Genomic DNA, 17,272 nt, shown 5'->3' with positions numbered 1-17,272 from the left:
ATGAATAGGGGGCAGCATAAGGGCAGCCTCTGACAGAGGGCTCTGTCACGACATGAAGATGGACACGACCCCTGCTTGCAGTCATCGACTCCACAATTGCGCTATCTGTCCGTCTGCACGTAGTACACGCTCATTAAATGACTGACGGGAGAATGAGCCAATGGCTGCTCTCGATGACGTCCGAATACCCGCCCTCACTCTCTTTCCACCAATCAGAGCCCGATATGATGCTCGTCACTCATAGGTCAGTATAAGGTTATACGCCCCGCCCCTCTCCGGCGTTACTTGGCAGCCAGGACCCTGCTGTCAGGGGGAGTGGGCGGAGCTTGTCATTGCTGGGAGCAGGAGCTGCTGCTGGCAGTTCAAGGGCAGCACATCCCGCTGTCTACGGCGCTCCGCAGTCCGCACACCATGCCCCTGGCCCGCAGCTTATCTGTCACCTCCCTCAACGGCCTGGATGACTGGGACGATGACCTGGACCTGGACAACAGTGTGCTGTTCGAGGTGGCGTGGGAAGTGGCCAATAAGGGTGAGTGGGAGCTGGCATTGCCCCCGTCAGCACTTCCTTCTTGGCATTTTGCAAGTCAAAAATTGTGTTTTACAGAATTTTGCAAACAATTTCCTGATAGTGTATAGATTTGATTGTAAATATTTCCCCAATACATGACCCCATCAGGCTTCCATAGATTATTGATTTTCCCCTATGGGATCAATGCTGCCAGAAATTGGGACTATGGCAACTATGGGTGGGAAGGGTCTGACCCCCTCCCACACAGCTGATCCTGATCTGTTGGTTTGCACTGACTGTAGCTGATAAGGGACGTGGATACTGCACCTGTGGTAGTGGCCATATTACAGGCATCCCCTCCCCCCTCCTGCCGATGTAATGAAGCAGATATGGATCTATGGGGATGGAAGATTAATCTCTAGGTTTCTGCTTTTGCACCCCCCCCCCCAAATATGGGAGATGAGTCTGATGGGGAATCTGAAACGCCCTCAGCTCTGCTGCATTGTTGGGACTGTTTTAAGGTCGGATCTGCTGCAGAACATTGTGATAAAATGCAGAAAAATTGGGTACATTTATTTATTTATTTCATAAAGTGAAAAATCGATGCTTTGCAAATGTGCACGTGTATATTTTGCTGCAGCCTATTCGGGTTTGTTGTGGATTTTGTGAATTCCCTGTTGGGGAAAATCCACAACAAATCCATTAACAATTTGCAAAAGAGAAAATAAAATTGACAAGCCGTTGTGCTGCTCTGATCAAAAGTACAGTAGTTCCCCCTAGTCTCCACCTGCTGTGCGTCCCATGAGTTTTTTTTGACCCTACATATTTTCACTGTGCAAAAAAACGCAGCGTCTTACAGTTAGGGTATGTGCACACAGTGCGTTTTTTATGCGGTAAATCCGCATGGATTTGGCCCCAAAACACAATTTTTTTTTAATGAGAATTTTGCAAGATCTGGACACAGGATTTTTCCTTACAGAATTTCATGTTCGTTAAAAGAAGCAGCATGTCCATTCTTTGTGCGTTTTTCCTATACAATGCATTGGAAAAAATGCTTGTCAAATCTGCAGGCTTAAAACGCTGAGGATTTACCGCAGCGTTTTTGCTACCAAGAGTTGCTGAAACGCTGCAGAGATTTCTGCAAGCAAATCCTGATCGTGTGCACATAACCTTACAGCAAAGTGGGGTTCCCACATAGACTTGCATGATATGCATAAAATCTGCAGGGGGAGGTGGGGGGATTGCATAAAATCTGTATCAAAGAAGTTTTAGCAAAGCCAAATACTAGGAAGTATCAAAAACAAACCAGTTTTATTTAAAACATGACATAAAATAATGCAAGTAACCTAATTTGCCGAATAGGTGCAGAAAATCTGCAACATCAGTCCACATTGTGGGGACGGAGCCTTAAGGCGTGAATTTAGCAGGAAAAATGCAACATCATTGGCTCAGAAATGCACAAACCTATGTCGTAGGATTCAGTGCGTGTATCAGGAGTTGGGTATTCCCATGTTGGTATATTGCTTGGATGTGAAATTATTTATAACTCTATTTCCAAAATTTTAAAGTATCGACCCCCCCCCCCCCCAATCTGTGGCATAGAGGATAATCTATCAATCTGGGTGTCTGATGGAAACTCTGAATTTAGGGCACTGGATCCCCCAGGTTCTGCAGAGTCTCATGCACATGCTGGAACTCCGCTCCATTCACTTTGTGGGGGCCTGTACTTTGATTCTTCCAAGAGTCCCATAGACAAGAATGGGCACCTCTGCTCCATTCAAGACAAGGTTCTAGAGCCCCAATCTTCGGATCGTGTTGGGGTCCCATCGGTTGGTCACCAAGCGATCAGTAAGTTATCCTTAATATTTTGGGAATAACCCTTTAATGACAGCTGCTTCCCTCTCAGTTTCTGCAGTGCTTTGGGGTCCGCAGCCAGCCCCAATCATTTTAATGCAGTTGCAGAGTAAGTGGAGACAGCCTTGCATTCCCCTTTATTTTAAGGAATGTCCCACAGCGTGTCCTAGACATAGAGAAGATGGAAATAACCCTTTAATTTCTGTGTTGTTTTATTCCATTGGAAATGCAGTGATGAAGTTTTGGATACAATGTAAAAGTTTGTCAACAAACTTTGAGAAAGTTGTTTTGATACAATGATGTGTCCTAGAGCAGTTGTCACATTGGATGTGGCTGCCCAGTTCTGTTTCTCCCCAGTAATGGCACATATTAGGGGGGATACAGCAGTGTCTGAGTGTGTGAGAAGTTCACGGTGCGGATTTGTATTCTTTGATACAGTGCCAGCTCTCAGCAAACACTGAGCATGAAGGCCGGGCCTGACACATGCCATTGTACGGAGTAGCGCCATTTGCAGGGCAGGACTTGTTGGTTGCAGCGTGCTCTGTAGTATTCTAGCCGACGTGGTCTGATCCAGGTGGGCACGTGTCCTGAGCATGCTCTCCACAGCCCCCATTAAAAATATTTTTTTTTATGGTTTTTGAACCCCCCCCCCAACTGCAGTTTATTTAAACAAAACTAACACTATATTCACCCTCCCCTGGTCCAGCACTGAGTCTCCTTGCTGCACCTGCTGTCTGTTATTGTCTGCAGCGCTGACAATATGTCGTCACCACTGCAGCCAATTGCATAGCTCTGCACATAAGCACCAATTGGCTGCAGTGCTGTAAATGTGACGGAGCAGTAGCGGAGACTCGGTGCCGAACCTGGGAAGGGTGGTAAATGCACAGTTTGTACCCGGCATGCTCAGAGATATAGATTGCTGGTCTACGGGTATCTTTTCATTCTACCATCCTGCTAAATAGGGAAAGGGGGTGGCGCTGCGCTCTCATACGTTGGAATTACCAGGATGACATTGAGGAAGGGGCAAAATATGCAAAATGGCTCTTCTTGCGAACCATGAGGACTCACCTGATTCTGTCTAAAAGTGTGTTTCGTTAAAGGGATATTGTCGGATAGAGCTTGTAAAAATAAGCACTTTTGTAATTTACTGCTTATTAAAATTTGCAGCCTTCTTGACATATTAACACTTTTTTTTTTTTTCTTTTGTATACGGCTCGTCGCCTAAGAGACCGACCACCTCTGCTGTCTAGTTAGTAACAAAACCTACAAAAGACAAAAATATATCTCATACCCTACCATCATTATATATAAATGTAAAGCAAAGTTGCATGATAAATATAGGGTACTTAGTGAACTATTTTTGATCAAAAAAAGTATACAAGCCGTCCCACCAGCGGCAAGGTGACCCTAAATTGGGACGGTACCTATACTGCCTATATTAAAAACCTTACTGTATATCAAAGTTGAAGTAATGCATATAAAAGGGTAGACAAATAGGACCGGGTCCCAACTCCAGACCACCCAGGCCCGTGGTAAGCTACATATATACCAGTCAGCTCAACAAAGGGGATGCCACACCCTTAAATTGCACAGAATGCAAACAAGACAAAAAAACAGGCAATGTGAACTGAGGTCTAAGATGGTAGACATGCAAGAAATAGGAGCATGTTCACACTAGCAAAAAAGAAACAAAACCGACAAAAGACAAAAATATATCTCATACCCTACCATCATTATAACATGCTCCTATTTCTTGCATGTCTACCATCTTAGACCTCAGTTCACATTGCCTGTTTTTTTGTCTAGTTAGTAAGCAGTGCTTTGACGCTGGCTGAGATTAGGAGATAACCGTGAGCTCCAGAAATCTTAGCCAGCTCCAAAACATCGCTTACAAGCTCAATAGAAATGTCTTGTAAGCACTGCGCATGTTCTGCTATCTGGCAGCAGTGGTCGGTCTCCAAAGCAACGAGCTGTAAACATAAGTGTTAATATCTCAAGAACGGCTGCAAATTTTAACAAGCAGTAAATTGCAAAAGTGCTTGTTTTTACAAGCCCTATCCGACAGTATCCATCTATGAAGATGGGGAATATCCCATTATCGTACTATAATCAGCTTCAACTATCCTACAATGTTTCCCAATTCCGGTTTATACTCGTTACATTGATTCTGAGACTTTCCAGAATGTTCTCCTTTATTGATCAGGTCTCTGTTTCCATCGAGCACTAAACTGAAGATGGAAAATGTCAATGATTTTCGTTCAGTTGTAGATTGATCCAGTGGTTTCATGTCTGGGAACTGGAACAATATCGGAGAATAAATTCTAAAATGTATCGAAACAGTTTATTTTGAATGTATAAAATAAATAATATAAATGCAATTGTTATAAAAGAAATAAAACACAGTACACCCCAAATCCCTTGCCGCTCTAGTGGTTCTCCACTGATTATTGCTGCATCGAGTCAGTGCCCCTAGTGGTGATACCAGTAAGAATGTCAAACATAATCTGGAGCATTGCTGCTGGACTGTCAAGAGAAGACTGTTTTTTGTTTTGCTTTTTATGTTTCACGAAGACTCTTTATGTAGAATCTATCTCCCCGTTTTTGCTGCATAAAGTAGGGGCAGAGACCTTGATTTCAGCCATGGGGTTATTCCTGATGCAGTTTTTTTTTTCTGCCGCAGTTCTGCTAATCCTCCATATTCATGAACTCCAGCTATCCACCACCATTGATTGCACAGCTTGTGTACAGTGTAGGCAGAGAGCTGTCAATTAATGGCAAAGGCGAGGTTATGTTGAGCTCATCGGTGAAAAAACTGCGGCAAGAAGCCTAGTAAATGAATGGCTAAGTTGGCCTCGTACTCAATTCTAGACTGGCTTCTCATAAAGTGTTCAGTTTTATCCATGGTGAGATCATTGGATCAAATGAAGAAAGGTTATTGACATGTAGGCTGATGGGGTTGGAGGAGAAGGTTTGGAGGTCCATGGAGGCGGTTGATGAATATGGTCATTTGCTGAGATTCTCCTACATCCACTATTAGGGTGCGCCACCATAGTTGTAATCTTGGTTTACTTGGTTAGGGGCCCTCTCAGAAGTTTCGCCCACCCCCAAACCAAACCCCTAGCTATTCCTCTGAGGGACGGTGTTCGCTGGGGATTGTGAGATGGAGAGCCATTGTGTTACAGTTCATACCCACATGATGAAGAATTGGATGACTATTGAGACGGGCACCAACTACCCACACACCATACACGTACCATTTACGGTAATCTTCTCCAGTATGTGGCTTCTTAAGAAGAAGGTTGGGCTGTGTAGGTGATCTATGGATGTCCGTTATATGTTGAAAGCAAAAAAAAAGCAAAGGCTCAGGGAGTCCTAAGTTGGACACAACCCAAAAAATGATTGTCTGTAGCTTTTGTGCGGAACGACTTGCACACGTCAGTAGTCTCTGGCCACCGGACAGAAGCTGTGAGAATTGTCCCTTACCTGATGGCATCCACAGCTCTTGTGATTAGCCAGCTTGGTGCACTGTCCTTGTTTCGACATTTTGCACCAAGTAGAAAAAAAGTAAATCCGTGGATGCCGTAAGGTAAGGGGCATTTCTCAGAACTCCTGTCCCCGGCCACAAATTACTGACTTAGAGTTGGTGCAAATCAGTTCCCAGCACTCAATGTCAAGATTCAGTCTTTCTGATTTTTTTTTTTTATTTTGCCCAGTACTTAAGAATTTAAGAAATTTCTGTACTGGAGGTCTGAAATATGGCACAACCACTGATCGTCTCGATGTAAGGGCGGAACAGTCCCATACATTGCTTAGTGTCCACTGCAAGTACAACATCTGTCACAATGGTGTTGGGACTATGGGCGCTAACCAGGTCCATAGAACTAGGAGAGCCCTAGTCTATTCCTGTCCTACATTACTCCTGAAGGTGGAGACGCCGGGTTCACGTGCCTTGCTGTGCTCCTATATCAACCCTTATCTGTCTCCTCCCCCACCCAGGGTAGTGGGAAGCTGAAGTGTATAGGAATACCCTAACCAGACAAACCAGGAAAGATGGACTGGGATAAATGAAAATACCAACCATACAAAATTCACTCACCAGAGTGATACACAGAGGAGTTAAAGGAAGGAGAAACCAAATAGAGTATGAGGATGTGCACACAGACAAAAATCCAAGCAACAATCTCCTGAACAAATCTCCAAACGCCAACTACAACCACGAACTACACCTCTAACTCCAGAACCAGGCAGTAAAAACTAACCATGGCAATCCATAAGTGCCAGAGAGGAGTGGTCAACACTGAACAGCTGAGCCAATCCATGTATGAAAGCTCCAGGAACTTCAACTGAACAGATTAACCCTTGCACTGCCAGCAAGGAAAAAAATGGACTGTTTCATAAGATGGTGAAGTACTTCTAACCAGTGCAGGAGTCCGTGAAACCAGACGCCACGGTCATCTGGCCCCTTTCTGTCGCTGTATCCCCATGACAGCACCTTTTCTCCCTCTCCATTGGATCAATATTTCCCAAACCCTATACATAATGGGTATATGTTCAATCCATGAAAAACAGGCATCTACATGAATCCAAACCCTGCAGATTTTTGCACGCAAGTCAGCCCTATAAATCCACAGCGTTTATACTATGTGTGAACTTGCCCAAATGTTATACCCACATGGCACTGATTTGCTATAAAATGCACCAAACTGTACTTTATTATTGCTGGGGCTTTGCTGCAAATCACATTGCAAACTGCAGATTTTTTTTAAACACTGTGTGATTGAGATTTGATGAAATCATATCCACAATGCTGTTACTGTGATGTTCTCGTATATATTCCTTTGTGGAATAGACCTCAAAGGTAGTGCACATAGCAAATGTCTATTTATCTGCAGCAAAAAAATCTGCAGATTTTGTTGCAGATTTGCTGCCAATTTTTTTGATTACCAGATTGCAAAATTGTGAAATCTGCAATAAATTTGCACTTGCTAAATATGCAAAGAACTTATTTGCTGCGTTTTTTTAAAATCCGCCCCACGTGTCAATTTCCGAAAAGTAATTTTTCTACCCCTTTAAATCTCGTCGTAGATTTTCCACACTTGCAAATCTGTGTGGAAAATCTGCATTTTAACCCCTTCCCGACCCGTGTCACACCGTTTGTGACATGGAAAACAGTTCTTCCCGACCCATGTCACAGCGTCTGTGACATGGAGGGAAAGAGCCCCTGCAGCGCCTGCGAGCGGGGTCGCTCAGGTTTCACAGTTGCTACTGCAACTGGACATCCTGAAGTCGACCCCCCCGGGGGGTGGATTAACCCCCCCCCCCCGTGCCTGGGACCCCTCTGATTGGCAGTTTCATTAAAAGTGAAAATGAAACAGCCAATCAGTATGAATTAAATATTTCACCAATGAAAATTTGTGTAATATTTAAATCTGGGCATGGCCTGATGCTTACAGCATCAGCCATTGGCTGGGGGGAGTGTCACCTCTGTCCCCCCCCTCCCCCCAGATCTGATTGGGGGGCTAGCGTCACATGGATACTAGCCCCAATCAGATGTGGAGGGAGTTTTTAATGATGCCGGCGGGTGTGGACCCTCTGCTGCTGCCCCCCCCGTGGACCCTCTGCTGCTGCCCCCCCCGTGGACCCTCTGCTGCTGCCCCCCCCCGTGGACCCTCTGCTGCTGCCCCCCCCCGTGGACCCTCTGCTGCTGCCCCCCCCCGTGGACCCTCTGCTGCTGCCCCCCCCCCGTGGACCCTCTGCTGCTGCCCCCCCCCCGTGGACCCTCTGCTGCTGCCCCCCCCCGTGGACCCTCTGCTGCTGCCCCCCCCCCGTGGACCCTCTGCTGCTGCCCCCCCCCTGTGGACCCTCTGCTGCTGCCCCCCCCTGTGGACCCTCTGCTGCTGCCCCCCCCCTGTGGACCCTCTGCTGCTGCCCCCCCCCCGTGGACCCTCTGCTGCTGCCCCCCCCCGTGGACCCTCTGCTGCTGCCCCCCCCCGTGGACCCTCTGCTGCTGCCCCCCCCGTGGACCCTCTGCTGCTGCCCCCCCCGTGGACCCTCTGCTGCTGCCCCCCCCGTGGACCCTCTGCTGCTGCCCCCCCCGTGGACCCTCTGCTGCTGCCCCCCCGTGGACCCTCTGCTGCTGCCCCCCCCCGTGGACCCTCTGCTGCTGCCCCCCCCCGTGGACCCTCTGCTGCTGCCCCCCCCCGTGGACCCTCTGCTGCTGCCCCCCCCGTGGACCCTCTGCTGCTGCCCCCCCCCGTGGACCCTCTGCTGCTGCCCCCCCCCCCGTGGACCCTCTGCAGCTGGCCCCCCCCCCGTGGACCCTCTGCAGCTGGCCCCCCCCCCCGTGGACCCTCTGCAGCTGGCCCCCCCCCCGTGGACCCTCTGCAGCTGCCCCCCCCCGTGGACCCTCTGCAGCTGGCCCCCCCCCCCCGTGGACCCTCTGCAGCTGGCCCCCCCCCCCGTGGACCCTCTGCAGCTGGCCCCCCCCCCGTGGACCCTCTGCAGCTGCGCTCGTGGTTCGCTTCTGCCGCCGCTGATCGCCTGCTGCCGCCGCTGATCTGCATCAGGTAGTATTGCCCCCGCTCCCCCCCGACCCCCCCCTCCACTCTGCCCCCCCCTCCACCCCCGACCCCCCCCCCCCCTCCACTTTCATACCTGCACCCCGACCTCCGCCTCTGCTCCCCCTCCCACGTCTTCATCCACCGGCTGCTGCTCTCCTTCTGACAGCCGGTGGACTGTGATCACAGCAGCAGCAGGCTCAGTGTAAATGCCCTGCTCCTGTGATCAAGCCCACCATCCCCCAGTCCCAGTGATATCACCCCCCATCTCCCAATAATCACCCCCCCTATCCCCAGTGTTCACCCCCCCCCCCCCCTGTCCCCAGTGTTCACCCCCCCCCCCTGTCCCCAGTGTTCACCCCCCTTCCCGTCCCCAGTGTTCACCCCCCTTCCCGTCCCCAGTGTTCACCCCCCTTCCCGTCCCCAGTGTTCACCCCCCGTCCCGTCCCCAGTGTTCACCCCCCCCCCGTCCCCAGTGTTCACTCCCCCATCCCAGTGATCACCCCCCTGCTGCTGGCTCCTGCTCCGCTTTCTGCCCCAGTGATCACCCCCCTGATGCTGCCGGCCTCCTACCCCCCTTGCTGCTGCCGGCTCCTGCCCCAGTGATCACCCCCCTTGCTGCTGCCGGCTCCTGCCCCAGTGATCACCCCCCTTGCTGCTGCCGGCTCCTGCCCCAGTGATCACCCCCCTTGCTGCAGCTGCTGGCTCCTCCATCTCTTCAGCCCCCCCCTGCGCCTGACAGCCCCCTGCGCCTGACAGCCCCCACACGTGACTGCAGAAGGTTACACCAAGCACACACACACACACACACACACACGTACACTCACACTATAATAAAGTTTCTATTTTTTTATTTTTTTTTTGCACACACAATGTCCCGCCCGTCCCACTCATCCCAGTCTAGGGCGTACTCAGCTTAGGAGGCTATGTCAGGTTGGTGTGTGTGTGTGTGTGTGGTGTATACACTACAATATACCACACCGCACACCAACCTGACATACACTACACAATGGTGTCCACTAACCAATTGGAACCATGTTGCGTTTGGAGAGTCCCTGTGTGCCCAAACATTGGAGCTCCCCAACAAGTGACCCCATTTTGGAAACTAGACCCCCCAAGGCACCTATCTAGATGCATAGTGAGCACTTGAAACCCCCAGGTGCTTCACAAATTGATTCATAAAAATGAAAAAGTGGAAAAAAAAAACACTTTTTTTATTTTTACGGATTAATTTGTGAAGGACCTGGGGGTTCCAAGTGCTCACTATGCATCTAGATAGGTGCCTTGGGGGGTCTAGTTTCCAAAATGGGGTCACTTGTGGGGGAGCTCCAATGTTTGGCCACACAGCGGCTCTCCAAACGCGACATGGTGTCCGCTAACAAATTGAATGGAAAATCGGCTCAAATTGTTAGCGGACACCATGTTGCGTTTGGAGAGCCCCTAATGTGCCTAAACAGTGGAGCTCCCCCACAAGTGACCCCATTTTGGAAACTAGACCCCCCAAGGCACCTATCTAGATGCATAGTGAGCACTTGGAACCCCCAGGTGCTTCACAAAATGATCTGTGAAAACAAAAAAGTACTTTTTTTTTCACAAAAATTTTCTTTTAGCCTAAATTTTTTAATTTTCACATGGGTAACAGGATAAAATGCATCCTAAAATGTATTGGTCAATTTCTCCTGAGTACACTGATACCTCATATGTGGTCATAAACCACTGTTTGGGCGCATGGCAGGGCTCAGAAGAGAAGGAGCGCAATTTGACTTTTGGAGCTAATTTTCCATTCAAAAAGTAAAATGGCGCTCCTTCCCTTCTGAGCCCTGCCGTGTGCCCAAACAGTGGTTTATGACCACATATGAGGTATCAGTGTACTAAGGAGAAATTGACCAACAAATTTTAGGATGCATTTTATCCTGTTACCCATGTGAAAATTAAAAAATTTAGGCTAAAAGAAAATTTTTGGTAGAAAAATAAAAATGTTCATTTTTTTCTTCCATGTGGCTTTAGTTCCTGTGATGCACCTGAAGGGTTAATAATCTTCTTGAATGTAGTTTTGAGTAGCTTGAGGGGTGCAGTTTTTGGAATGGTGTCACTTTTGGGTATTTTCTGTCATAAAGACCCCTCAAAGGGACTTCAAATGTGATGTGGTCACTAAAAAAATGGTTTTGTAAATTTTGCTGGAAAAAAGATAAATTGCTGATGAACTTTGAACCCTTCAAACTTCCTACCAAAATTTTTTTTTTTTTTCCAAAATTGTGCTGATGTAAAGTAGACATGTGGGAAATGTTATTTATTAACTATTTTGTGTCACATCACTCTCTGGTTTAGTAGAATAAAAATTCAAAATTTGAAAATTGCAAAATTTTCAAATTTTTTCCCATATTTTTGATTTTTTCACAAATAAACGCAAATATTATCGACCTAAATTTAATACTAACATGAAGCCCAATATGTCACGAAAAAACAATCTCAGAATCGCTAGGATCCGTTGAAGTGTTCCAGAGTTTTTACTTCGTAAAGGGACACTGGTCAGAATTGACAAAAATGCCAAGGTCTTTAGGGTCAAAATAGGCTGGGTCCTGAAGGGGTTAAGAGGTTTATATAGGCGGTTACTGGTTGGTAGGTTGGGTGTGTATATGGAGACAGTAAGTTGGTCGCGTGTCGTCAGATTTACCTAAATTCTTTACTCTATGCTCTGATTACCCAGTGGCAGTGAGCCGTGCAGTGGTTTATATACAAGACACTTCTATGTATGTCATATTCCTTACAAGGGAAACGATCCAGACAATCAGCGACAATAGTATCAGCGTGACATGCCAAGATTACCAAGGTCAGCCTGTGATAAAACAAATCCGCTCAAAATAAGTGTCCTGCCACTGTGTTTCTTCTAATACATTAATAAAGATACATTTTATTTCTATAGCGCCAACATGCTCTGCAGCACTTTACAATTCAGAGGGAACTTGTACAGACAAAATAAAACGTTACAGAATGACATAGTCCAACAGATACCAAAAGGAGTGAGGTTTCTGCTTACAATATGAGGAAATAGCAGGGGTGAGCAAAAAGTAAAAATTAGATTAGTGAGATGATAGGCCAGTCTGAAAGGAAAAAATGTGTTTTTAGGCCACGCTTAAAAATGTGAATACTAGGAATTAACTGGATTGTCTGGGGTAGTGCATTCCAGAAAACTGGGGCAGCACGAAGGAAGACTTGGAGACAGGAATGTGAGGTTTGGATTATTAAAGAAGTTGTCCACTACTTTATATGAACCCCGATAGCGCCGCTCACAGGCAGAAAAGGCACAAGGTATTTAGAGAAACACTTATGGGCCCTGGGGAAATACATTGGGGGGATCATATAAAGTAGTGGACAACCCCTTTAAAGATGTTGGTATTTGATCATTTGCAGAACTGAGAGCACTGCTAACGTGGAAGACAGAGATGAGGGAGGAGATATAGGGTGGGGCAGAACCGTGAAGAGGTTTGTGGTGAGATTGATAAGTTTATACTGGATTTTGTAGCGGATGGCAATGACTGGCACAGGGTAGAGGCATCGGTGCAGCTGCTGGACAGTAATACGATCCTGGCTGCTGCATTCAGGATGGAATGGAGAGGAGAAGAGAGAGTTTGCAATAGTCTAGGTGAGAGTTAATCAGAGTGAAAGGTAAGAAAAGAGAAGTAGGAGAACCAGGAGAGTAGTATCATTGAGCCCTGTAGAGTGGAGGATATTGAGGAGGAGCTGGGGATCCACAGTGGCAAATGTTGCAGAGCGATTTGGAGAATCAGCAGGGAGCAGTGACAATTGGATTTTGCTGTTACTAGGTCATTAGAGACTTTAGTAAGGGCAGTGTCAGTAGAGCAGTGTTCCTCCAACTCCAGTCCTCAAGAGCCACCAACAGGTCATGTTTTCAGGATTTCCTTAGTATGGCCCAGGTTATGGAATTATTGCCTGTCCAGGTGAGCAGATATCACCTGTGCAATACTAAGGAAATCCTGAAAACATGACCTGTTGACTGCTCTTGGATATTGGAGTTGAGAACACTACAGTAGAGTGTAAAGATCAAAAAGCCAGATTGTAAAGGGTCAATAAGATAGTGGTCTGAGAGATAGATCAGATAAGAGTGGAGCAAGAGTTCCAGGAGTTTGGAGATGAATGGAAGATTAGAGAACGGTCTATAGTTGGCAGTGCAGTTGTGGTTGAGAAATGTTTATTTTAGTAGAGGGTTATGACTGCCTGTTTGAATGAAGAGGGAAGGATACCTGGAAGAAAGAGAGGGTAAATATTTGTTAGGTGGGCACTGACCACCACGGAGAGGGACTGAAGGAGATGTGAGGGAATAAGGTCACTGGTGTCAGTTGAAAGGCGAGCAGATGCAAGGAGACTGGTAACTTCTTCAGTCTTTACAAGGGGACAAGGCTCACAGGATCCTCTGGGGCATGTGTTTGGGTTGCTCTGCCTAATGACTAGGTTACGCCCCCTTGGTAAAGACAATAAAAATTAGCACTAAATAAAAATGCCCATATCACGGGATCCATATAGCGAATTTTAAAAAAGGAAAAAAGCTGAATACTTAGGGGAGCTGCGAGAATAAAATAAGAGCAAACACTGCCAGTTTTGACCTATTGACAGGTCCACTTTAGGCTGGCCGTATCTATTATATATGGACTGAATGTTCATTTTGGCACAGAACTATACACATGACCGTTGGGCCGAACGTTCATGTGTTTGCAACGAGGAGAACTCTAAGAAACAAAAGGATCAGCTGTTGAAATTCAATAGCCCGATCCTTCACTTCCCTAACACCATCTTTCCAGGGAAAGTCGGGAGTCTCCTTTACACATCAGCTGGTCCTGCTGAAATTTGTAGGTTCAGCTGTCTTTTATCTAATGTGTATGTGGGGGTCTATAAGCTAGCTGTATCGATAGGATACTGGTTTATGTCCATAGAGAAGTATGTAGAGCTGTTTTATATGGAGAAGTGAATAAACATGGCCGTCTTGTTCCCCAGTCATGGGATTATTTGGGCTGAATTTTAGCAAATTTATTTTGATGAAGTTCATTTTATTTGAGCCCTATTTATTCCAGTGACTCAAAACCCTTGAATTACATGTGGGCCTTTTTCTACACGCAGCCGAACGAGGCCTCGAGGTTGCATACTTCTGTGGCTTTTTATAAGCCATCAAACATAGTGTTTGAATACTTCAAATAGCCGCAGAGGAAGTGTCAGTCTGCAAATGTGTACGCTATAGCAAGGGCATGGGGGACAGAGTATAAACTGTAGTTATGGTCACCACCACCACAATGACTGACAGCATTATGGAACCTGATGGAATCGTTACAAGTCATTGGGGGGCAGTCATGTGACAGATCAAGTGCTTTGTGGGCTGTTTTTAACTCTGATATAAATAAGGCCTAACTCTGCCTCTGAGTTGGTGTCCATATGGCTTGATATACATCTGACTGGGGTTGTCCTGAGTCCAAAACCTCTTCAAGGAGGAACTATCACTTGTCATAAATATGTAATTATTTTACCTGGTGTAAATTCTGCTGTTCTCCTGAATCTGGCACCATTTTTATTTTGTTCCTGCTTCTCTCCATTCCTGAGATATGGCCTTCTCTTATCTGTATGTAAATCTACTCTTTTTTTATTTTCTTGTAAACTGGGCGTGGCCCTCCCATTGAAGAGAGGGTCATATCTCGGGAACGGAGAGGAGCAGAAACGAAAGAAAAACTGCACCGGATTCAGGAGGACAGCGTCATTTACCCCAAGCTTACATTTTTATTTATTTATTTATTTTTTATGGTAAGTGTTAGTCTTAGAAAAGGCTGTGTGGTCCCCTTATGTGTGGCTTACTGCTTTAGAATAGGGTGGGCACAGAATCTAGAAAGTGATGTCTCCTGATCTTTACACTCAACCCGTCAAGTTGATTAAGCTGACATCTAAGGCCGAATGTAGACATCTGTGCACAGACTGGCCACAGGTCTCCTGACCTGTACTTGACAGCCTCATATATTCCTATGAGTCTGTCAAGAAACCCACATCCAGTCCTTCATCACAGTTCATACACAGACGTCTGAATTCAGCCTTACACTGTACTCTTAAGAGTCTCAACGATGCCCATTGCCACCAAGATCCTATTGACGAAATGATGTCCAAACTGGATATACCTATAAAGTTACTGTCCCATCAGATCCTGTGACGTCATGAACAAATTGCTATTGGTCTTTGACTCTCTTGGTGGTTTTTCCTTTGTCTATAGAAATTTTGGCTAGTAGAGTTCAGTTGGTGTCTAAAGATTTAGACAGTTTGCCTACTTCTGCCGAAGTCAAGGAAATTGTAGTAAAGGCATCAAGGCCATAGGGTTATCCATGAAAAATATGAGTTACCAACATATTTTGGTGTCCCATCGGACTTCGGGGACTTACTTATCGGCTTCTATGGACAGGCAGTCATTCTACGAGCTGGATCAGTAACGTAGCGGTCACACTCTTCATGACACAGATGTCGTCAATCCCCTGATCCTGTGAGATGTTCTTGGCTCTGCTGTATATTACACATGATATCGGCAAGCCAGAGCGAGTATTTTCATACCTCATTCACTCGGGTAAACTGCTGAGCCATGTGCCGGGTGACTTGGATCTCACCCTTTTTTAGAAGGACCGAGTGTACTTCCATTACTATGGAACATTCTGTACTGGTCACTGTCCGTCATCTCCTCGCCTGTGTGAGGTCTACAAACAACGTGCAATACATTGAAAAACAACTTTATTCTTTTTGGAATTTTGCAAATCTTTGACTGGTGCATCATAGCCCCATTGTCCTGGGGATTAGAGTGGGGGCCAAATTGGGATTCCCCACGAGATCGGAAATCCCACTGTAAAGTTGTTGTGTGGCTCTGACTTCACTTCATGTTGTTCTTCTTGGAGGTTCTATGTTTAGAGGCACCTTTTCTATTTCTCTCCCCAGTGGGTGGAATTTATACGGTGATACAGACCAAAGCCAAGATCACCACCGATGAATGGGGCGAGAATTACTTCCTTATAGGACCCTACTTCGAGCACAATGTACGGACCCAGGTTGAGTTGATTGAGCCTCCACATCCTGCCATCAAGCGATCCATAGATTCCATGAACGCAAAGGGATGTAAGGTGAGAAGAAGCTGACTCGTTGCATTTCTTAAATTTCTGATGTCTCTGCCTCCTTGTATATATTACTTGGTATTGTCAATTCTTTTTTTTTCTGATAAAATGCTTTAGATCATCTCCTCTTCATCTGAACTCCTCAATTACTGTCCATCACAAGTCTTCTCTAAAAAGAGAGGAGCCTTTGACCTATACACAAATCCTCCAAGCCTTAAAGAGTCTGTCACCCTCCCCACCCCAAAACAATAACTAAACCACTTATACAGATAGATATAAATATGGGTCTTGACGCTTCTACAAATCATATGCGTAGTATAGCTTTTAGTGGTTTAGTGGCAATTTATTTTGTATGCAAATGAGGCTGCTTCAGTGCACCCTTGGGGTCGCCAAGAGCTCAGTGCATCATTATGCCCTTTCAATTTGCATTCAGGCTGTCAATCAAAATATGACCGTGCTCTGTGAGAAAATGGAGAGGCGTAATGGTGCACTGAACTCTTGGCCACACCAAGGGTGCACCGAAGCCTCCTAATTTGCATACTAAATATATTTTTTTTTTATGGCACCTAAACCAGTACAATCTGTACTATAGGTATGGTTTTTATATGGGTCAAGTCCTTTGAATGCCTTTATAAATGGTTTAGTTAGTGTTTTGGTGGTGACACTCTTTACAACCCTGCATTGGTTGGGGACCATTGGTTTTTCGCCCCTGAAGCTTAAAAAGAACCCATCTGTGTCCAGATATTTTACATAGGCTCTCGCTGACACATCCATCAGAGAACAAATTCTAGGTTTGGCTACGCACCTTCGAGAAAGTGTCTCCAGCCTAACTGCTGGCAGTATCAGTCCTTGGTTTCCAGGCTAAAACAGAGACAACTGTTCTCATCACTTCAAGAGAACGTTGAACCTTGAACTTTCCAACTACTTGATCTACTGACATCAATCTTAAGGCCCCAGATTTCCAACAGGTAGTTGTTGAGCCCAACCATTTAGGTCTGAACTTCCTTTTGTATCTGCCTCATTTTGGTTGCCCCTTTCAAGCAACTGCTAAAGCCATTTTCTAGACTTTCTTAGAAAAAGGTCTTCACTGTTGACCTCTTGTGCGACCATATGTCAGTTTCTAACATTAGCTCTGGGGCTTTGATGGTTTTCAGTATAGACCATGTATGGGCAAACTTTATTTTTCACAAGAACAAGTTCTGGGATTTTTC

General features: G+C 46.2%; 1 protein-coding gene across 1 annotated transcript in view; it reads left to right on the top strand.

Annotated features, from left to right (window-relative positions):
* Positions 1 to 282: 282 nt before the first annotated feature.
* GYS1 (glycogen synthase 1) overlaps positions 283 to 17,272 on the top strand; it is a 40,715-nt gene continuing 23,725 nt past the window's right edge. The window contains exons 1-2 of the mRNA XM_073656397.1: positions 283 to 529; positions 15,889 to 16,070. Of these exons, the coding sequence (XP_073512498.1) occupies positions 412 to 529; positions 15,889 to 16,070 (300 nt within the window). The 5' untranslated portion in view covers positions 283 to 411. The remainder of the gene's footprint in view (positions 530 to 15,888; positions 16,071 to 17,272) is intronic.

Source organism: Phyllobates terribilis, unplaced genomic scaffold (assembly GCF_046119375.1).
Source record: "Phyllobates terribilis strain yellow unplaced genomic scaffold, ASM4611937v1 Scaffold_12__6_contigs__length_324123572, whole genome shotgun sequence".
NCBI lineage: Eukaryota > Metazoa > Chordata > Amphibia > Anura > Dendrobatidae > Phyllobates > Phyllobates terribilis.
This window is presented reverse-complemented; position numbering and strand designations above follow the sequence as displayed.